The 24596-nt window shown below is 42.3% G+C and overlaps 1 protein-coding gene across 1 annotated transcript; it reads left to right on the forward strand.

Moving 5' to 3' along the window:
• Window positions 1–7597: 7597 nt before the first annotated feature.
• Window positions 7598–8236, forward strand: LOC139196847 (uncharacterized). Its single transcript, XM_070823192.1, has one exon. It carries the CDS (start codon window positions 7598–7600, stop codon window positions 8234–8236), a length of 639 nt encoding a protein of 212 aa, XP_070679293.1.
• The last annotated feature ends 16360 nt before the right edge of the window (window positions 8237–24596 follow it).

A 24596-nucleotide genomic window follows, 5' to 3' on the forward strand; every position in this document is an offset into this window, starting at 1 on the left:
TTTTGTTTACTTTGAAGAAGCTTCCCTCATGTACATGTTCATGTCTGAAGGTTATCTCCAACCCAATAGTGAGAAATCCTAAAATTTAGCTCCGTATTTTTAACTATTCATCTATACTTATGAGGTTAGTGAGTTTTATTTTTTTATTTTTTATTTTTTTCTCCTCCTCCAAAGGTGAAGGACCTATAATTCCCACACTCAACTTTATAATATGTTAAACTTTTGTATTCCTTTGAATTTTTTTTGGTAGCAATTTTGAAATTAGCTTTTGTATAATCTATCTTGGTTTACTTTTACGAACATTTTGATGTAAAAAAATTCAATTGCGAAAAATTGAATTTTTGTAGTGAAATGAGAAATTTTATTTTTATTTTTATGGATTGGTGAAATAATGGAAGGGTATTTAGGGTGTGTTATTTTGCCCTCATTAACATTCACTAGACCGGCTAGATTGCTTTGCTAAGACTACTAATCTTGTGTTTGGTGCCAGCTGAACTAAAATGAGATTAAGTTGGACTTGTTCCGACTAACTGCTTTGCTAAGTCGTCCTAGTGAGACCCCCAAAAAAACATGGGATTGCTAATCCCATTGTAGACATCGAAATTTCGGTAAAATAAATGTTGATCAATAATTAAAATTTCAATGTTTATGTGTCACATAAATTTTACACATAGCATGTGACTAAAAGAAAAATCAAAATAAATCGGAAAAGTCATCAAACAGGACACGTGTCAACACCTGGCAGAAATGATTTATTTCATCTAATTATTCAAATCCAAAAAAATCAAGTTTTGGAATTCTATAAATAGGAGGCCAAGGCATTCATTTTTTACACCAATTCATAACCAATTCACCTTACACCACAACCTTGAAGCCTTGAAACTCCAAAGCTCCCAAGCAAATCCCGAAGGATCAAGAAAGCTCTCTTCGTTCTTCGTCAAATCCTCATTCAAAAGCAAGCCCCAACGGTCCTTGAAGAACTTCCACTAATTCAAGATCAAGCCTTCCCCCACGGCCCTTGAATAAAGTGTTCATCATTCATCATTCGTTCATCCCTAGATCAAGCCCCGACGGCCCTTTGGATCAACGACGTCAACAAATCCGCACAACCGTTTATCCCAAGATCAAGCCCCGACGGCCCTTTGGATCAACAACATCAAATCCACCCATTACAAAGATAGAATCAGAGGCTAAATTTGTAGAAGAGATTGTAACCCCTAAATCATGAATACAAATATTATTTTGTACACGTGTTTCTTGTCTCGTTCATCGCAGGAATTTCCGTGTTTACAAATTTGGCATGCCCGGTGGGACCATCTCTACCTCTCATCTCTATCTTTGAATCCGCAAAAAGCACAAATGGCATCAAAGAAGGCTCAAGTTGTTCTCGCAGCCAATGCAAGGAATAAGAACGTCATCACCGCAGGCGGTGTCACTTCGGGCATCATAACTCGAAGTAAGGCAAGAGCTCTTTCTACCGCCTCTTCTACCCCTACATCAACTCCGCCAAAGGAACAAGAGCACCCGAGGCACGAACCTGTGATCACCCTGGCCTCGCTAAGGGCGCCAAGGAAGGAAAGCACAAGGAAGTACTCTGGTTCCACTATTTTCGATGTCGACTCAAGTGGCAGCTCAGCCATGCAAGTCATGACTACTGGAGCTACTTCAATAGATGAGCAGCTGGCTCATATGAATGAAGCGATCGCAAGGCTAACACGGATTGTGGAAGAAAAAGACCAGCAAATCGCCGCACTCGTCGACCAACTAGATGTAAAGCTCGACGTGAAAATCGAGCAAGGGGATGATTCAGTAAAGAAGGAAAACGACGAGGATGAAGAGCCTCCGGTGGAGAAAATCGATGTGAAGCTGGAGCCAGGCCAAGCAACGGCACTCATGGGATCTCTTTCTATCCAACAGCTGCAAGAGATGATCGCCAGCACCATCAAGGCACAGTACGAAGGAAGTTCACGTGACTCCGTACTATACTTAAAACCCTACTCCAAGAAAATTGACGCTTTGAAGATGCCAAGGGGTTATCAGTCACCAAAGTTCATGCAGTTCGATGGAAAGGGAAACCCGAAGCAACACGTCGCCCATTTCATTGAGACTTGCAACAACGCGGGGATAGAAGGAGATTACCTCGCTAAGCAGTTTGTACGCTCGCTGAAAGGAAATGCCCTTGAGTGGTATACGGACCTAGAGCCTGAATCTATCAACAGTTGGGAGCAATTGGAAAAGGAATTCCTCAACCGCTTTTACAGCACCCGCCACACCGTGAGCATGCTAGAGTTGACAAGCACGAAGCAATGGAGGGATGAGCCAGTCGTGGACTATATCAACCGATGGCGCAATCTGAGCCTCGACTGCAAGGACAGGCTCTCGGAGATCTCTTCGATCGAGATGTGCGTCCAAGGCTTGCAATGGGGGTTACACTATATCCTTCAAGGCATCAAACCACAGACATTTGAATAGTTAGCCACCCGTGCCCACGACATGGAGCTAAGCATTGCCCATCACGGGAAGAAAGAGCCGATCACCGACTTCAAGAAGGATAAGGTGTTCTCCCAAAATGTAGACAAGACTGGGAAGAAACCCCCCAAGGAAGCGTTCACCGTCAGCACTGCGCCCGTCAAGACCACCTCCGCGCCTATCAAGATCTCCTCCAAAACCAAAGCAAAGGAGATAAAGAAAAGTGAGCCTCCTCGCACCCAAGAAAGGTACAAAAGCACCTTGAGGGAATTGGAGCAGAAGGTATACCCTTTTCTTGACTCATACATGGATGCAATGTTAGACGACTTGCTAGAAAAGAAGGTAATCGAGCTACCCGAATGCAAGCGGCCTGAAGAAATGAATCGCATAAACGATCCTAAATACTACAAGTACCATCGAATTGTGAGCCATCCTGTGGGTAAATGCTTTGTCCTCAAAGAGCTCATCATGAAGCTAGCACAACAAGGGCGAATCGAGCTCGACCTCGAAGACACGGCCGCGACACATACTACTACAATTGCATTTGGATCTTTCGATCCCGTGCCTCTCCAAGCAATACCTGACCATTCCTATCAATGCTCAAGTTGCACGATACCTTCTGCGCAACCATCGTTGGGGGCAAACGAACAAGATGCACATACTAATGATGAAGAAGGATGGACATTGGTGACCTACAAAAAAACAAGGAAACCAAAACCACAAGCCACAAGACAAAAGGTTCTTTTCTTGGTTTTATCTTCTCAAACCCATGTTTTACTTTTGGTTTAATTTGAGAATAATGTGTAACTAATTTTAAGTAGTTAGGGGCTGGTTTGAAGCCCCGAATATGATTGCAAGTTTGTTGTGATATTTTGTTTGAATGACTTTTATGAAAGATGAAAATTGTTTCACTACTTATGTCATTGATAAATTCTTTATGTGTTTCTATGGATGCATACATAGTGAGCATATCTAGGATTTTAATGCTATGAATATATGTTTGCCTGCCCTTGTTGAATGAGGACCTACATATGTTCTAGAGTAGCACTTGTTAATTGTGGTTAACATGTGAACCGATTTCTAGGATAAGTAAGACAACGCCAGTACTTACGATGCCTTGTGATGACTCAAACTCTTTTTATTCTTAATGATTTCTACTTGTTAAATCTATGAACACGCCATTCTAGATTGCATGTTAGGAACTAAGTTAAGTTGAAAACGCCATTCTCTTAACATACTACGTAAGAAAGAGTAATAGGTTGTGTTCTAACATTGAGCCAACTTGAGCATCTTCATCCGGAAATAAAAGGAATTTGAATGAAACATAACATGTTTGCATGATTATTTGGTGGTGGATAACAATTCCCCCTAACTCGTTTTCTTAACTTGTGAATTAAAATCTATTGGTATTATTTAAAACTTGTTGAGGTCCTGTTTTGTCCGATTTAATTTAAATAGCTAATCAACTCCAAAAATCCCAAATATTTGTGTGAGCATAGCTTGGTGTGTCTAGTTTATGTGTATAAAATTTCGTTGCATTTGGATACGTGTAAGTTAGTCTAATAATTATTGTTCGGTGGCTGGTCAGTGGAGACAGCCACCCCGTTTTTGTGACATTTTAAGTATTTTGATAAAACAATCTTCTGCGGGAAAGACCCTTATTTTCATATGCTACAATCGACAAATTTTAGTGTTAATAAGGAAAATTAATAGGATATTTGTGTGCTACTTTGTGGTGTGCTTTTTATACCTACCAGGAAGCCCAAAAGAAACGTAAAAGTTGATAAGCCAACGTATGCTGGGGAACCTATGGAGCAAGAGCCACGCATTCCTGTCTCCTTGCACGAGTACTTCCCGAATGACTTCTTCCAAAAGTGCACTATCGCTGCATGCCACATGGTCGAAGTAGAAATAGAAGAACCTTCAAAAGGCAAAGATATCATCACTGAGGGAGAAAAAACTCTCACGCTCGAAGAAGGTCTGCCAACACACTTTAGCATTGAAGAAGTGCTACGATTACCAAAGAAGATGCGAATAGCATTAGCAGCGGTCTTGGAAAGTCCCAATGACCACGAAGTGCAAGAAAGCAAGAACGAAGGCTTGAAGCTTCGACCACATGAATGTGCCACATGCTGTGCCATCGAGGACGTAATCCATTTCACCGACGAAGACTTGCTGCTAGGATCTAAGCCTCACAACCGTCATCTCTTCGTCTCTGGGTACGTAAGGGAGCACAAAGTCAACCGCATGCTTGTGGATGGTGGATCAGCTATAAACATCATGCCAAAGTCAACAATGACTACAATCGGCATCAAGGCAGATGAATTATCCCTAAGTCGTCTACTAATCCAAGGTTTTAATCAAGGGGGATAAAGAGCGATGAGCATGATCCGAGTGGAGATGACTATTGGTGAACTCAAGTCAAGCACGATATTCCACGTGATTGATGCAAGAACTTCCTACGGCTTACTCTAAGGAAGGCCTTGGATCCATGCAAATGGAGTAGTACAGTCCACCCTTCACCAATGCTTAAAATTCTACCGAGAATGAGCGAAGGTGATCTATGGGGACACCAAACCATTCACCGAAGCTGAATCACATTTCGCAGATGCTAAGTTCTACATGGATGAAGACATGGTGCCCGAAGCTCTTCCAAAAGAGATCAAATCCATGGGCAAAGCAACACCTAAAAAGCAGGAGTGGCAAGCCATGCCCAAGAAGCAAGAAGAAGAAGTCGTGTCATCTTCAAGCAAGAACGATGATGAGCTTGCTAAACCTGCAACAACCAAAGGGAATAGGACGCCCTTAAATGGACTAAACACACCCATTTTCCGATACATCCCGATGTCAAGAAGAAAGAATGGTCAATCCCTATTCAAAACTGAAGCAAGCAAAGCCGATGCACAACGGTACATGGATAATGTAAAGTTGCTCAAGACGAATGCAATTTTACCTCTGACACAGCTAAGCAACGCTAAGGTTGCAAGATTACCACAAGGCTTCGTAAAAGCTCTACCAAAGGGGGTGGAACCAAGCTTTCTCCCAACCAAGAGGACCGAAGAAGGTTTTGATCCAAACGCCTACAAACTCATGTCAAAAGCTGGGTACGACTTCGCTTCTTCTTCGAATCCTGGAAAGAAGGTTTCAAACACCGTCAACAATAAAGAACGTGACCTCACTAAGACTCAAAAGAAGTTGAAGAAGCATGGTTACGGAGTTAACAACAACAAAGCTGGACTTGGCTTCACACCAAATGCACTCGTGAAGATTTCAAGCAAAGCGAAAAATGCTAGCATTCACATATTAGCGTGAGCATTGAACAAGATCGAGAGGAGCCTAAATCTGTCCCTCAAACGCCAATCTTCGATAGGATGAATCGTTCAAGACCCAGAACGTCAGCCCTTGATCACATTGGTGGTCAAAATCGAACCTCCGTCTTCAAGAGGCTTAACAGGCCAACATCCCGAAGCTTTATTTTTGAAAGGTTGTCCAAACCTAGGAAGCAAAGCAACACGGCTAGCTCTCCTCCTCGTCAGTCAGCTTTGGAAAGACTTGAAGACAACATGAAGTTTTCTGGAAATAGGGAAACAACGTCAAAGGAAGAAAAGCTCGACAGGCTAGCAGAAAAAGGCGATATTCGAAGCTCAATTCCTTCAAGGATGAAGCGTCAAGCAATCTTGGAGGTTGACGCAAATGGACCACTGATAGTAAGAAGGCGCACCATCATCCATACTGGACAATCTTTATACCAACAAACCCAAGAGGACGACACTAAAGAGGAAGTCCAAGATGTCTTCCACATCACGATCCAAGAAGGCAAAGAAGACGAGACCCCTAAAGAAGGTGTCACTGCTGCACCACCACAACTCGAGGATGAGGGGCAAGCCACGGTTGACGATCTTAAGGAGCTCAACTTGGGCACAAAAGAGGAGCAAAAACCTATCTTTGTAAGTGCACTGCTAAGAACAGACGAGATAGAGGAGTACTACCAACTACTATCAGAGTACAAAGACGTCTTTGCTTGGACTTACAAAGAAATGCCCGGCCTTGACCCTGTCATCGCTGTGCATCATCTTGCAGTCAAGCTTGGAACGTGACCTATAAAGCAAACTCAAAGGCGCTATCGATCCGAGCTCATTCCACAAATCGAGGTAGAAATTGACAAGTTAATCGAAGCAGGATTCATTTGAGAGGTGTAATACCCCAAGTGGATCTCCAACATCGTCATCGTCCTTAAGAAATCTGGACAAATACGTGTTTGCGTAGACTTCCGAGACCTCAACGACGCTTGCCCGAAGGACGACTTCCCCTTACCAATCATCGAAATCATGGTGAACGCAACCACTGGCTACGAGGCATTGTCATTCATGGAGGCTCTTCTGGATACAATCAAATTCATATGGCTCTCGAAGACGAGGAACTAACAGCATTCGGCACTCCAAAAGGTATCTACTGTTACAAGGTGATGCCCTTCGGTCTAAAGAACACTAGAGCTACATATCAACGCGCAATGCATAAAATCTTCAATGACATGCTACACAAGAACATAGAATGTTAAGTGGATGATGTGGTGGTCAAAACAAAGAAAAGATCAAATCACTTGAAGGATTTGCGAGTAGTGTTCGAAAGGCTGCGAAAATACAACCTCAAGATGAACCCGTTAAAATGTGCGTTTGGCGTCACCTCCGGAAAGTTCCTAGGCTTCATTGTCAAGCACCGTGGTATTGAAGTGGACCAATAAAAAATCAAGGCCATTCAAAGCATGCCTGAGCCAAGAAACCTGCACGAGCTGAAAAGTCTACAAGGACGGCTAGCCTTCATCAGACGCTTCATCTCTAACCTTGCAGGGCGTTATCAACCGTTCAGCCGACTCATGAAGAAGGATGTTCCGTTTGTATGGGACGAAGCATGCCACAATGCTTTTGAAAGCTTAAAAAATTATTTGTCAAGTCCACCTATCTTGGGGGCGCCTGTGCCCGGGAAACCACTCATATTGTACATCGCCGCTCAGGAAAGTTCAGTTGGAGCACTCTTGGCGTAAAAGAATGAATCCCAGAAAGAAGGAGCGCTCTATTACCTCAGCCGAACCCTCACCGGCGCCGAGTTGAACTACTCCTCAATAGAAAAGATGTGCCTTGCCTTGGTGTTCGCCATCCAGAAACTCAGGCATTACATGCATGCTTACACCATCCACTTGGTTGCAAAAGCTGACCCGGTCAAATACGTCATATCCAAACCAGTCTTGACAGGGCGATTCACTAAATGGGCGCTGCTCCTTAACCAATATGAGATCATCTACGTCCCAGCTAAAGCCGTAAAGGGACAAGCGCAAGCAGACTTTCTTGCCGATCACCCAATCCCAGCTAATTGGAAAATCTCAGACGACTTGCCTGACGAGGAAGTATTCTACATCGACATCTTCCCGACATGGATGATGTTCTTCGACGGATCTGCACGAGCAGATGGAGCCAAGACAGGAGTAGTATTCATGTCGCCGCAAAGGCAGATATTACCTTATTCCTTTCAACTAAGCGAATTATGCTCCAACAACATCGTTGAGTACCAAGCATTGATCATCGGACTCCAAATGGCAATCATAATGGGAATCACAGCCCTTGAGGTATTTGGCGACTCCAAGCTCATAATCAATCAACTCTTAATTGAATATGAGGTGAGGAAAGATGATCTCATCCCATACTTTCGGCTAGCAACTCAACTGCTACAAGAGTTTGAGACTGTGACACTAGAGCATGTGCCAAGAAAATAAAATCAAATGGCAGACGCTCTTGCCAACCTAGCCTCAAGCATGACATTAAGAGAAGACGAAGCTGTAGACGTGCCAGTCTGCCAAAGATGGGTGATCCCCCTCATCACTGAAATGCTACTGGATGATACAAATGTCATCTCAGTACTTCCAGTCGATGTTGAAGAGTGGAGACAACCGCTGATCGATTACTTAGAGCATGGAAAACTTCCAGATGATCCTAGACATTGCTCCGAAATACGTCGACGAGCACCTCGCTTCCTCTATTACAAAGAAACACTCTACCGACGCTCTTTCGAATGAGTACTTCTAAGATGCCTAGGTGAGGAAAAAGTTAATCAAGCCATGGAAGAAGCACACTCAGGCGTATGCGAGGCGCATCAATCTGGACCAAAGCTACATTTCCAGCTCAAAAGAATGGCTTACTACTGGCCAAGCATGGTGAAGGACTGTCTGGAACATGCCAAAAGGTGCCAAGCCTGCCAATTCCACGCCAACTTCATACACCAACCACCTGAGCCATTACACCCTACAGCTGCTTCATGGCCATTCGATGCATGGGGATTGGACGTCGTAGGACCAATTACTTCGAAATCATCTGCAGGAGAAGCTTACATCCTAGCTGCAACAGATTACTTCTCCAAGTGGGCTGAAGCCATACCCCTAAGGGAAGTAAAGAAGGAAATTGTCGTCCGTTTCATCAAGGAGCACATCATCCACCGATATGGGGTGCCTCGCTACATCATCACTGACAACGGAAAGCAATTCTCCAACCGACTCGTGGATGAGCTATGTGAGAAATACAAGTTCAAGCAGCACAAGTCTTCCATGTATCATGCCCCGGCCAACGGTCTTGCAGAAGCATTCAACAAAACATTGTGCAATCTCTTAAAGAAGGTGATCGGCCGAACAAAGAGAGACTGGCATGAAAGAATAAGCGAAACATTTTGGGCATATCGGACGACACACAGGACTTCTACCCAAGCTACATAGGTCTTCTACCCAAGCTACGCCTTATTTTCTTGTATATGGCGTGGAAGCTGTTTTACCGCTCGAAAGTCAAATCCCCTCACTGAGAATGGCTATACGAGAAGGCTTGACTGATGAGGAGAATGCAAGGTTGCGCCTTCAAGAGTTGGAAGCACTCGACGAAAGAAGGCTCGAAGCTCAACAACACTTGGAATGCTACCAAGCACGGCTATCCAAAGCATTCAACAAGAAGGTCTGCCCAAGGTTTTTCCAAACTGGAGATCTCGTCCTCGCATTGCGTAGGCCTATCATCACAACTCACAAGACGAAAAGCAAGTTCACATCAAAGTGGGATGGACCATACGTAATACAAGAGGTCTACACCAATGGAGCCTACTTAATCATGGCAGAAGACGGCTTGAAGATTGGCCCTATCAATGGAAGATTCTTGAAGCGCTACTACCCCTAAAAGGCGACAACCAAAGCTCCTGGCCCGCAAGAGCATAAACTGTGTACGGCAAAATCATCATAAAAAAAAAAAATACATTTGAACTACGTTATGACTTGATCTCTCCTCAACAGAGGGTACGTAGGCAACTTGAAACGTCAAAACTTCAAGTACAGTGATATCATCAACACTTTGAAAAATAGCGAAGAGGGCAGCTACAAGACGGTCCTTCCAAGCGGTGGCAAGAGGCACATGAACGTCACCACCGACGAAAGCCGTGATCAAAAGGCATTATGCAGCAAAGTTTCGCTGCAAGCTCTTACACAGCTTCACACAGTGGCGCACCACCGAGGAAAAAAGACTGTGAACAAAAGGCATTACACAGCGAAACCCCTTTGCAGTCTCTTGCACAAGCACTACAATGTCTCTGGAAGCTTCGTGAGGTCCTGGTATCATGCTTTGTCTTCTCAAAATTAAAGATTCCTTTCATCACATAAAAAAAATAATGTTTTATTAGAAAAGAAAAAAAAATACATATGTTTTATGTATTTACAATATATATATATATATATATATATATATATATATATATTACAGCTTCACAAACAAAAAAACAAAAAAAAAAAGAAAAAAAAAAGAAAAAAAAGCAAAATGTCAGCAAAATGCCTAATCTTGCCAAGGCCCATCACTTCTCAAACACATAATTGTGTTAAGCTTGCTGTAGCTCAGATTTTTCTCCCTCCAGGCCTAGGCCTAGGCCCGGCCCTCAAAGCCCAAATCCAGGCTCATGCCCAACTCTCGAAGTCTCATCCTCATCTCAAATGCTTGCAACAGGTCCAGGCCACAAACTCCCAAAAGCCCAGGCTCGGTTCTTTCTTGGTTCGTACACCCCTCAAGCCACATGCCCTGTCATCATCTTCAAAGCCTCAGAGCTTCAAATTGTCTCCCTGCGACCCAGGCTCTCTCTCTCTCTCTCTCTCCTTCCATCCACACCTTCATCAACCAAATCTCTTCCTCCACTGATAAAGACAACGCAGCCCTGCTTCCTCCGCTTTCTTTAGCACCAGCGCAACCCAAATCCAGCAACCGCTAAACCCCCGAGCCCACTCCGAGTCTTCCGTCGCCGAGTTTGTCGCCAAATACACTGCCGCCGTCGGTCGAGACTTCAAGTTCTGGAACGCCTCCTCTGCAATCCAACAACTCTCCACATGCTAGAGATAAGCTCGTTTACTTCTCCGAACGAATCCAAAACTTGAATACTCGCCAAACAGCTGATCGATTTATGGGGCAACGACCTCCACCCCTTGCAACTCCGGCGATCGAGTTTGGACCAGATCCATCAAGCTCTTTCTTTTCTCCTTCTCACTGCCCTGTGATGGTTGGTGAAGGTAAGCTCCAAACGCCCAAATTGATAGCCAGAATCAAAGCCCAGAGACCGAGGTCCAACTTCTTTTCTTCCCACGCTCATCATCTTGCCTTCTCCGAGATCCTTCTTCCTCACAACAACCTGGTTTTGGGTTCGTTCCAAGAAACCTTCACCGAAAGAGAGATCCCGTCTGGGGAAGGTATTTGGGTTTCGAGTGGGTCAACTTTGACGACTTCTGGTATGACGAATGAGGTTTCAGGTATGCAGAGCGTGCTGTTGAGCTCAAAGTACTTGAAGGCGACACATGAGCTGCTCAATGAGGTCGTGAACATCGGGAATGGGATGAAGACCGAACTGCCAATAAAAGGGTAATGGGCAGCAGAGTAAAGCGACAACCCAGCTTCTTCTTCCCGGTTGATCATTCTCCCCAACCGCATCGGCAACATCAGCACGAGCACTGCGCTTCTTGACTCAAAGCTCAGCAACAGCGGCAGCATCGGCGGTTTCGAAGTCGAGTCCCGGAAGCTCCCTTCCTCCAAGTACAAAGGCGTGGTCCCATAGCCAAACGGACGCTAGGGCCCACAACGTTGCTACTTCTGCACCTCCGCCATGGCCGCTGCCTTTGAATGTGATTGACAAAACCAAAGTTTGTCAACTCATACCCAAATACCTCCTCCGTCTTTTTGCCTCTGCTGCTGCATTTGAATCGGAGAAGAACTTCAACGACCGCTGTCAAACGACTAGCTGATCGTGAAGCTCGACGCTTTGCATCGCCTCAGTACCTCCAGCTTCTCATTTCCCGCTGCAGGTGGCCGCCTTTCGTCCGATGCTGTGCACATATATATATATATATATAAATCATAAAAAAAAATTAAAAAAAAAAATTTGTGCAGTGGTGATTCAAGGCAACAAGCAACACAGTGGCTGAAGCTGTGTAATGAGTGTACAAGCAAATGAGCAATCCCATATATGTATAAATAATGGTGTCCTGAGAAAAAAATGAAATGCGGTGACTATTCAAATGCAGGTCCGTGACTGTGCAGTCCATGATGATCTCTCAAGTGTCACTAACCCACATAAGCAAAATAATGTGATAAGGTGACTGTGCAAACTGTGCAAACGACCACTCGTGCTTGGAAAAGAAAAAACAAAATGAGAGGTGATGGGATGGTGCATTGGGAAAATATGATTGTGTACAAAAAAGAAAGTGCCAACTAAAAGAAAGTGCCAGCTACCCTAAATGGTGCATTGGGAAAATATGATTGTGTACAAAAAAGAAAGTGCCAATTAAAAGAAAGTGCCAGCTACCCTAAATGGTGCATTGGGAAAATATGATTGTGTACAGAAAGAAAGTGCCAACTAAAAAAAAGTGCCAGCTACCCTAAATAGTGCATTGGGAAAATATGATTATGTACAAAAAGAAAGTGCCAACTACCCTAAATAGTGCATTGGGAAAATATGATTATGTACAAAAAGAAAGTGCCAACCAAAAGAAAGTGCCAGCTACCCTAAATGGTGCACTGGGAAAATATGATAATGTACAAAAAGAAAGTGCCAACTAAAAAAAAGTGCCAGCTACTGTTAAATAGAAATTAAAAAAATTAAAAAAATTAAAAAAATTAAAAAAATTAAAAAAATTAAAAAAAGGGAGCCTTCACAAATGTCACTCATGCGAAGCCTTAGTACTTGAAGCCTTAGTACTCGGCGGAACCTTGGAAAAGGGAGGCACTGGAGATGGATTATTTGGAGCCTCAATACTTGGTCGAACTTCAGATGACGAAGGCAAAAGGTGTCTCTGGAATACATCCACAAATCTCTGATTGTCACTTTGAATTCGACCTTTGGAGTCCAGCAACTGATCAAGCTTCCTCTTCATGCTTGTCGAATAATTATTTGCAAGCACATGCAACTCTCTATTATCGTGCTTGAGCTGTCTGATCACTTGATTGAGAGCTGCCACCTCGGCTATCAATGATTCAACTTGGCGAGTTCGAACAAGTAAGCGTTGGCCCATGTTGGAAACAGAGTTCGCACACTGGACACTGAGAGCATGGGACTCTCGAACAGCTAACTCATCGGACCGTCGTGAAAGTATCCTATTATCTTTAGGAGTGATGAGGTTCCTAGCTACAATCGTAGCTGTTGCCGCATCCCTCATTACAGAGTCTTTAACTGTAAAAGGGCCATTAGGAGATGAGAAGGACGGGCGCCATATATTACCCTGACGCGGTGCACCTGCGTCACTACTGAGACTCAAATCTAAGCAAATGTTAGACGGGTTAGCCATTTCCAAAAAGATGGTAAAAGAAAAGGGTTGAAGTGAGTAAAATCTCAGAAATACAGCAAAGACAATTGTCAAAGGCGGGCAATCTTCAAAGTGTGCAAGTTGAATGCAATTGACACCTCTTTAAAAAGAAGAGGCAACACAACCACTCGTAAAATCCGTCGACACTTTTCAAATGCAGTTTCAATTTTTGGCTATCACGTGCAACTTTGCCAGAGAGCACTGACAAAGTTGAAAACGTGTGGAGTCCATCATACCCACCTACCCGACTTTTGGCCGACAAAGCATGGGAGACAAGGCCACATCCACCCTGCCACTTGCTGTTGGAAGCTCACCATATAATTCGACCTCTATCCTCCATAGCAAGACACACATCCAACTTCTCTTCTTCCTTGCCGAATGCATCCACAACCAAAACTCAGTTTTCTTCCTCCCTAAAAATACAAATGCCTGACTCTTCTTCCTTTCCAAGAATACATCTCCAACTAAAACCTCTTGACACACTCAGTTTTCTTCCTCCCTGGAAACGCCTCTTCAACCAAGTCACACCGGAGTAAAGGTATCTCATATCACTGGGGTTGAGAGCAAGAGTATCTCATAGCATGCTTTCTCCCTATCCTTTTCTTTGTCATCCCTCTTCACTACGAAGATAAAGATAAAGAAAGCAATATGTCGGAACCTCCACTCAAGCTCCTGGTAGGGAATCGACTGCTTGGAACCTTTCCTGATTGCTCACCTAGTACTGCTCTCGAAGTACCCATTATCTCAACATCTTATGCTTCTAGAGAAGATACCACATCTGCCCAGAGAACAAAAGAGGCGAGTGAAAATGATTCATCGAAGCATGTGGAGACAAGCTCAACAAATACATGTGCTGATCATCCGCTACTTCTTCAAAAGCAAAAGTATCTCATATCATCGGGGTTGAAAGCAAAGGTATCTCATATCATGTTTTTTTCCCTATCCTTTCCTTTGCCCTTGTTCTTGCCTACAGAACAAGGAGAAAGGAAGCAATCAGTCGGAACCTGAAATTAAACGTTCGATCAGGAACTGATTGCCCGGAACCTTTGCCTGGTTGCTTACCTAGCGTTGATCTTGAGTACTCATCTTCAACTATTGACGGATCTCGAATTTCCTCAGCAAATATTTCAAAACAGTTGATATGGTGTTGGCTCTTTACACTGAAGCTGCCAAGCATGGTTGAGTGCCTGAAAAGTGATACTCTGAAGGACCATTTAAAGGCAAAGGGTTGCGCACCACTTCGGTTAGGCGGAAGAAACAAGCAAAAAAAAAAAAAACGCAGCACGATGAGCTGGAACAAATCATTATGGCAGAACACCCTGCTCGGCAGAACTGCATAATCCAGACGGAAGGGTCTAAGTCAAATCCAAGTCAAATCCAAGCCTGCCATCGTTGCTAAAACCAAAGAGCTCGAGAAGCTTCAACAACCTTTCGCTGACACTATCGCCAAAGAGCAAGGTCTCGATAATCCTTAAAGATCAAGTCACCAACTGGAAGAAAAACCCATCACTCTTGAAGATCATATTGTTGACCAAACTGCTCAGGTGTGAATTAGAAAGATTAAACAAAGAAATAGGCCATCACCTTTACCTTGTGACTGCTAGCCATGTGTTCGAGTCAACCTTCAAGAATCAAGTCTTAACGGCCCTTGAAGAAGCTTCCAGCCAAAGTCAAGATCAAGCCTCGACGGCCCTTAATGAAATCACAAGTCCAATTCAAGATCAAGTGTCCACCACCTTTGAATCAAATCCAGTTCAAGATTAAGTCTGTGGAAAGTCCCTTTGGAGGAAACCAGAAAACCCTCCAGCCCAGTTCAAGAATAAGCTGTGGAAAGTCAACAATTGGAGGAAACCAGAAAATCCTCCAACCCAGTTCAAGAATAAGCCTGTGGAAAGTCAACAATTGGAGGAAACCAGAAAATCCTCCGAACCAGTTCAAGATCAAAGCTGTGGAAAGTCAACAAGCGCAACAAAATACGTGCCGATTCACCCACTACCAAAGCAAAAGATTGATGCGTATAATAACTAAACACACAAATTAAACCCTCTTTTTATCAATTGTAGTAAAGTATGTAAGTAGGGATCGTTCTAGGCCGGGGATTAGGAGGGATTGCTAAATCACTTGGAAACTGACTTGAAAACGTGAAAACAAAGTTTAAAACACTAACTAGACTCAACGAATGCAAAACTAAACTTTAAAACACTAAAACAAACCAAAAGACTCAAAACAGCCCCTAAACACTCAAAACTACCTTAAAAACACAATCTGGGCAATTTTGGGACTCTCACACAAACTTGGACAATTTTTGGTTTTCTAATGAACTAAAACACTTAAAAACATAATCTAAGACAAGTTCTAATTAATATGACTCAAAGAAATAAGATGGGGTTGATTTTCGACGAAAATAATTAAATTAAGACAAGAACAAAGTAAACAAATTCTTAGACAAATTTGGGTGAATCAAAACACTCTAACACACAACCAAAACAGAAATTAAACACTTTGAAACAATAAAGTAAAAGGGGGATTTTGGTTTTAATGAATTTGAAAACAAAACAAACTTTGTAAAACAAAACAGATTGTAAGTGAATTTGAATGAAACTTATGGATGGAAGATTAGCTAAGAGGTTCTTCTCCACATATGTCACACTTGCATACAAAACGATTTTCAGTTGCTTTTCGATAAGCTATGAATACTCAACGCCCCAAATTAACCGTGAATTGCACTAATTAACCCTCAGTTTTTTCCACAAGTTATTAGGTTGGATGATTGCATACGACAACCCAAAACATTCCCTACAAGTTCCCTACATGAATTGCATAATAGAGATACAAGCAAGAATCATTAAGTTCTATGAAAAACATAAGCATTGACGAGGCACTCGTTACTATGATTTGCATGAAACTTATGCCAAGAGTTTACTTAACGTGATTGTGACTAGCAACCTTCACTACTTTTGAATATAAGTTTATAACGATTAGGTGAAACTCCCTTATATTCTAGCGTCAAATTCATGCATGAAAATTAAGCGTGCACTCTTAACCAACATACACAAATTAGTTTTTATATGAACGGATAAGTAAATTGAATTCACAACTGGATGTAATCAAATCATATTGCAAGTATGAACATAGTTTCGAATCACCCCCTAACTAAGAGGGGTTTAGTTCCTCATACTCACAAAGCAAAGATACATAAAATTAGACATTAAAATCAAAGGAAAGAAAACACCTAAAATGCTCCAACTTGGTAGCAAGTGCATCCAAGATTCCTCCTTTCCCTTGCTTGCGGCAGATTGGGTTATGGACAGATTTTGGGTAGTTTTATGATGTAGAATGGATGGGGAATGGTATGGAAGGGTTTAGGGTGAGTGTGGAGGAGTGTTTGATGGTTGGAGGGTGGTGGAGAACTAGGCAAAGAGGGTGGAAGAAGGTGGAGTGGCTGTTATGTTTTCTAGGCACTAGAATGGTGTTTTTGGGGTGTTTTGCTTCCTAGGGTGTGTATGGACGAATTTTTGTGATAAAATGATGAATATGGGGGATTGTCCTCTGGCCAAGGGGTGTAAACATGTATTTATAGGCCCCAAAAACCTTAGAAAATCAGGTTAGGTTAAGGATGAAATGCATGGCAATTTGTGTGTGTTGTGTGCAATGGTCCAAGGGTGAAAATGAAGTAATGATGCAAAGTGTGAAGGGTAAAGTGGAGTGGTGTTGTAGCTAGGGAACATGAATGATTGTGTACATTGCATAGAGATGGAAAGGGAGGTGAAATGTGTCAACAAATGGGTCAAATGTGCAACAACATGTGTTGCACATGGCATTGGATTCCAAATGTGAATGATGGAGCATCAATTGGTGCATGTAATGGATGTAAATGTTGTCTAAAATCTAATGAGTGAAGGGAACAAGAGGTATCAAGCAATTGAGTGTAATAATTAAATGAATTGAAGCATGAAATTAGAAATTATGTAGGGGACAAGAGTGATCAAGCATGGCATGGAATCCAAAGGGAATTCTATGTGGTTTGCATGGCAAGGAATGCAAGTTGGGATGACAGATTTTTGGGCTGTTTTCTTCATCTTTTGGACCATAATTCTTCATATTCTTGGCCTCTTTAGTTCTCAAATTCGTCCATCCACTTTGGCCCATGCATTTGCTATCCATTCCAAGCCCGAAACATGCTCCAAAGGCCTCCAAAATGCATCTTCTTGCCTACTTTGTACTTAGAGTCTGAAAACACACAAAAATAACTTTAAACACTAAAATAACTAAGGAAATACAACGTAAATGCACAAGAACAAGCTAACTAAGTCGCATAAATATGCTCCTATCAAATTCCCCCACACTTAGCTTTTGCTAGTCCTCGAGCAAACAAAGAAATAAAACGAAACAAAACAAATAAAATACAACCTAAACCTTCCAACATTTGCCTCAGGGATTCCAATACATATGACATGTTAAAAATCATTATCCCCATAGATTTGAATCATCTTCACACTTAAACACGTACTTAATCATAGTCACTACTTACTTGTTCACAATTAATCGATTAAAACAATGTCTTTTGATGTAGTAACATGCCTTAGAGAATTTACTCAATTCCTTTCAAAGTATGCACTCAATTTTCACTCAGATTTTCTAACTACACACCCTATACTAGTTATATGTGAGAAGATTGATGTAGATATGAAAACGAACGCTCACATATATGTATCACAAAGAAAGCAATTTCTGGAGTTAATAAGCAAGTTTAGATATGATCTCATGAATGGAATGCTACTACTTAGATGCGAGAACCAGTGACACCATATGCTCATACCAAATTCAAACTCCACATATTGAAATGCATGACACTCAAGATGAAGTTAAGGGTTGTAACGGGGCTTGGGGTGATGGCTAACAAATGAAGGATAAGGATAATAATCATTCTTAAAGCAATAGCAAGTAAAGTAATGAAATTGAAACTTAGAATTCACTTAGATTGCAGAAATCAGCTTTTAGACACGAAAGGAAAATTCAAGCAATAATTAGGGCCGAATTCTATGTTTTGGACCCTTTCTTCAACAAGCAGCACTTTAAAACTCTTTTTCGCATATTTTTCAACTCTTTTTTTTTTTTTTTTTTTTTTTTCAACTCTTCTTTTCTTTTCAACAAGCATAATAACTCACACTTCCCCCACACTTGTTTTCTGCCATATTAATCAAAAGAAATTCAATTTGAATCATGCTTTACTATGCTTCAAGAATAAGGGTATGGATGGTCCTAAACTAGGCTAGGTAAGGATAATGTGGTTTAACAAAGAATGTAGGCTATCAAGGCTCAATGGGGTTAACTTAAACATATAACGATATGGGATACATGGCAGTTTGGCTTTGGTGGTGGTAACTACACAACTTCATCTTGAATATGTTTTATGCAAATCAATAGCATGCTTTGAATGAAATAGGCATGAGTTCTAGCATTTGGAACTAAATAATGAAACGCCTTCTAAGTAATAACCAAGCAAAGAATAATGAGATCATGCAACGACTTTAGAAAACAAGAATGCACAGATTTTAACTCTCCAAATAAACGTTTAAGCTCAAGTCTCACAAGGTTGTAGCGTTAGTTCAAGTTCTTTCCTTCAAGCATGTTACAAAAACTAATTTTTTTTCTTTTATGATTACATGTGATTTCATAAGTTATAACCACAACCACGCATAAATAAAGAGTAAATCAAACTTTCATCCATGTTTATAACTCTCTTTAACAGTCATGCAATTACAAACCGAATCCTTATCATTGTGTTGGAAGGTACCCTAAGACACAAATAAGCGCACAAAAACAACTCTTTTTTGGATTTTCAAAAACAATTTTTCAAATTTTTATGAATTTTCGGATTTTTATGTCAAAACACACTGAAACACTCCAAAACAGCTTAAAAATACTTAAAACAACAAGGAACAATACTAGAAGTAATGGGTGATAAATTTCTACGAATTTCATGCAAAACAATGGTTACCCCCCCACACTTAAATCAAACATTGTCCTCAATGTTTCAAGCATATACTCACACCAAAAACAAGCAAATAATAAATGACAAATAAACATGACAAATATGGCAAAGTAAAAACCAGACAGAGTAGAGTTTAAGAACGCAAATCTGGTTTTGGAGATAGTTGATCTTGTTGACTTTCCACAGCTTTGATCTTGAACTGGATTGGAATTGTACGGCGAAGCTTTTCTCTTTGGCGATGTTGCAATTCCTTATTTGTTCTCCAAGCAGATGTGGCAGCTTCTCTAGTTCTTCATCTCAGACTCCTTCCGCTGGGATGATTGTGCAAGCTGCATTCTTCTCTGCTTGTTTCTTCTGCACGACGGGCAGGCACGAGAGAGAGGTGTTGGTCTGTTTCTTTCTTCAATCTTTCCAAGTGCCCACCTCTTGCTTTCTTTCTCCTTGTCCCTAGTTGAGGATGAATCAGCACGTTGTCTCCACATGCTTCGAGGTATCATCTTCACTTCCCTTATACGTGAGAGACGAAGTGGAAGCATAAGATGATGAGTACTGGAGAGCATGTGCTGGCTGGAGAAAGTACAGGGAGAAAGCATGATATGAGATACTCGTGCTCTCAACCTTTATGATATGAAATACTTGTGCTCTGGATGGGTTGTTTGCAGGGGTATCCCAGGGGATGAAAAATACAGAGTGACTTGAGAGGGTTTGTTGGAAAGCCATTTCAGAGAGGATGAAGGGTTAAGTGAGGCTGAAAGTTGGGTGAGACTGCTTCACTTTGAAGTTCAACATTTATAGAATTTTCTTAATGGCTGGGAAGGCATTGTTCCATTACTCGTGTCGGCAAGCCTGGGATAATTTAACAGTAGTTTCCACGTGCATTCCGCTTTTCCAAAAAATTTCGACAGATTGCGCGTGATTTACGCAACGCAGATGTGCAAATTGACAGATGCTGACACGTCTCGATAAAGCAGAGGTCTCTTTAATATCCGGAATTTACGCTTCGAGTTCTGAGCTTCGTTGAGGGCAGAGATTGCATGTGACAAGTGCTGACGAGGTTGAGAGAGACAGATGGTTGGAATCGGTGCTTCGACAGACTGCCCGTGATTTTCGCAAAGCTGAGTTGCGTGTGATGGGTGCTGACGAGGCTGAGACAGTTGATGCTCTTCGGTATCTGGAATTGGTGGTTTGTGAGCAAGCCCAACTTTTGAGAAAGCTGGCGCCTCTTCGATCTCCGAATGGCTTCTTCGATTTCTGAGCTCACCTCTTCGATCTCTGAAATCCCATCGCGTGCTGATTTTTATAGAGGTATGCAGGACGTTCAAAGCACTCTTGAATTTCTGCCTGTAAAAACTCCCGTTTTGCACTTTTACGATCTTGACTTGTCCGATCTCCTCTTTCTTTAACACCTCTGAAAAATGTCTGGCCTTTCCGACCGTCGTTTTGACTTGAACCTTAGTGAAGGAGCAACCCCTCCTTCTCCAGACAACATATGGCGTCCGTCCTTCATATCCCCTACTGGTCCTCTTACCGTTGGGGATTCGATGATGAAAAATGACATGACCGCTGCGGTGGTGGCCCGGAACCTTGTCACCCCCAGAGATAACAGACCGCTCGCTAGACGGTCTGATGAATTGGCGGTTAAGGAGTCTCTGGCTGTTAGCGTGCAGTGTGCGGGTTCTGTGTCCAACATGGCCCAACGCCTATTTGCTCGAACCCGTCACGTTGAATCGTTGGTGGTTGAAATACAGAGTCTCAAAAAGGAGATTAGAGGACTCAAGCATGAAAATAAACAATTGCACAAGCTTGCACACAATTATGCCACAAACATGAAGAGGAAAATTGACTAGCTGCAGGAAACTGATGGTCAGATTTTACTTGATCACCGGAGGTTTGTGGGTTTGTTCCAACCGCATCTGCTTTCGTCTTCTGGGGCGGCACCGCGTAGTGAAGCTCCAACTGATCAACCTCTGATACCTCCTCCTTCCGTGGCCCCACCGACTACTGAGACTCCGCCGACTACTGCAACTCCGCCGACTACTGCGACCTCTCCCAAGCAGCCTTTGTGAAGGCTCCCTCTTGTATTATGCTATGTTTCTTTATTTCCCAGTTTGCTGTTCATTTCCACGAAGTTTAATGTTTAAAATCCTTTGCATATTTGTTAATGTTTCAAAATAGAAAATCACAACCAAAAATAATTAAACAAGTAATAAAATTGACAATCATGTAGAATAAATGGGTTGCCTCCCTTAAAGCGCTTGCTTTAACGTCTTCCAGCCGGACGATGAACACAATTACTCCCCACTGGAGCCCACGGTATGCAAGGGAATGTCCTCCACAACATGCTCAACAAAGTTCTCATAGATTACATCCTTGAACGGAAATGGATAGTGATGTTTGTTGATGGGTGCGTTGTGTTGCCTAAGGTTCATGTTCATACGCCCACCATTGGGGATTTACTTGGGTACCTGCACCAAAGAAGGGAACCACCTATCAACTTCAATGGAAATTGGATTTGGATTAGGTGGCTTACCTATGTGTTGTGATGAAGTGGCAGCAATGTGAACATTCTTCCCCATGGTGCGTTCGGCCAATTTGAGCATTTTGAGAGCAGTGGCCGTATGGTCCTTGTGCGCCACTCCAATTCCCTCGTCTTGCATGGTTCTTGATGCATCCTTTGTGCCTAGTGCTGAATGGTCCGGTACTATATTTTCTATTTTATCAATGGCACAACAAGAATGAACAACATTAGGAGTCTCAATGGATTCAGAAATTTTAAAACTAATCATGTCACCACCAAATGCCATAGTTACTAATCCTTTGGCCACATCAATCTTCGTTTGAGCCGTTTTCATGAATGGCCTTCCAAGGAGGATGGGCAATGAAGGGGCATGGTCTGATTCATCCATTTCGAGAACATAGAAATCCGCTGGGAAGATTAAATGATCAACCTGCACTAAAACGTCTTCCAAAACTCCCTTTGGATAAGCGTTAGATCTATCGGCCAATTGTATGATTACACCATCATTTCTCAATGCTCCTAAGTTCATAGATGCATAAATGGAATATGGCATAACATTTATGGAAGCACCTAAATCAAGCATGGCAGATTTGAAACGGGTATTACCAATGACACACGGAATTGTAAAACTTCCCGGATCTTTGCATTTGGGGGGTAGTTTATGTTGCAAGATGGCAGAGACATTCTCACTTACATGTACCACCTCTTTCTCCCGGACACGTTTCTTTGTTGTACAAAGCTTCTTTAAACACTTGGCATACTTCGGGATTTGCTTTATGGCATCAAGGAGGGGAATGTTGACTTGCACCTTTCTAAACGTCTCTAGAACATCTTTTTCTTCCTCTTCGTTCTTTGATTGCAAAAATCTGCTAGGAAATGGGACATTCAAAGGAAAAACATTAGTAGGAATTGAATTTAACACATTCTTACCCTTATTGGACAGATTTGAAGGTTTAGGGGCCATGGACACTTGCGGCATAGGCGTGTCCACCTTTGCCGTGGGTGGGCATGCTTCCTCCTCCTCAAATTGAAGTTTTTCATCCTCTTTGTGACCTGTTTTTGATGAAGAACCTGCCCCAATCTCTTTTCCACTTCTCAAGAGTATGGCCTTTGCACTTTCGAAGCCTCCCTTCGGGTTTGGAATGGTAGAACTAGGAAGCCTTCCTTGGTCTCTAATCTGCCCAACAACGTCGGCAATCTGCCCCATTTGTTTCTCTAGTTAGTCCACTCTTTTGTTTTGATTTTCCTGCCCATTAGTCAAAGTGGTTAGTAACTTAACAAGTGTATCATTATCCAAAGCATTACCTGAATTATTTGGGGCCGATTGTGGTTGGACTTGAGGGGGTGCGTATGGGTTGTTGTAGAAGTCCGGGGGTTGTTGCCTAAAGCCTCCTTGTGGTTGGGCTTGTTGTGGCTCTCTCCATTTGAAGTTTGGATGGTCTCTCCACCCCGGATTATACGTGTTGGAATATGGATCATGTCTTGGCTGATTTTGGCTTTGAAACCCAATGGCATTAGCGCTCTCCCATCCACCATTCTCAATGAGTTGAGGACACTTTTCGGAAGCATGTCTTTGGATAGAACATACGCCAAACACCATGGGTCCTTGAATCTTCATTCCCTCGGCCATCTGTGAAATAATAGAAGTAAGATTAGCTAACTGAGATTGAATATTGGATGCGGAACTTACCTCATGCACTTGTTGCCGTGGGGGTCCTCTTTGGCCTACACCTTCGTATTGTTGAGCGTTTAATGCTCTATTAGCAATCAAGATTTTTGCAGCCATGGGCGTTTTGTCCACCAATGCTCCACCCGCTGAAGCATCGAGCATTTGACGTTCAAGTGGTAGGAGCCCTTCGTAGAAGTATTGCAAAAGTAACTCCTCCTTCATCTGATGCTGTGGACAAGAAGCAACAAGTGATTTAAATCGCTCATAATATGTAGGAAAAGACTCACCTTCATCTTGTTGAATTCCACTTATTTTTTTACAAAGAAGAATGATGCGAGAAGTTGGGAAAAATTTCTCCAGAAACGCCCTCTTCATACTCTCCCAAGATGTAACTGTACTGGGAGCCAATTCGTATAACCAATCCTTGGCTTTGTCCATTAAAGAGAATGGAAAAGCCTTCATCTTTAAAATACTTCCGTCAACGGTAACCGGAGTCATGCTTGAACACACCACTTCAAATTCTTTTAAATGCTTGTTCGGATCCTCCATGGACAGCCCATGGAACTTTGGAATGTGGTGGAGCAAACTTGACTTTAACTCGAACTCTTCGGTTTTACCTTGAGCAGCCGTGGGATATTGGATACACAATGGTGCGGCATTATCCAAACCCGAAGCGGCGAGCTCCTTGAGTGTTCGGTTGTCCATGGCCATGTCTTACACTACTTCTCCCACTTGTGCCGTGGCCTTCTCTTCACCCTCAACTTCTTGCTCTTCTAATTCAGGCTTGGGACTACGAAGATTAGACTCTTGCAATTTCTTTTTCCTTCTCAAAGTCCTCTCAAAATCACCATCAAAGTCGGAGATATGCTCACGAACAGGTTGTGAGCTACGGGTCATAAACTAATACCTAAAAACAAAGAAAACAAAACAAATCAGCAACTTAAACAGAAACTTAAACAAAATACAATAATTTCGAAAGAAAACAATTCAAGAGATTAGCAAAGTTGCTAATCCCCGGCAACGGCGCCAAAATTTGATGCGTATAATAACTAAACACACAAATTAAACCCTCTTTTTATCAATTGTAGTAAAG

This window comes from Malus domestica, chromosome 06, assembly GCF_042453785.1.
Source record: "Malus domestica chromosome 06, GDT2T_hap1".
NCBI classification, from domain to species: domain Eukaryota; kingdom Viridiplantae; phylum Streptophyta; class Magnoliopsida; order Rosales; family Rosaceae; genus Malus; species Malus domestica.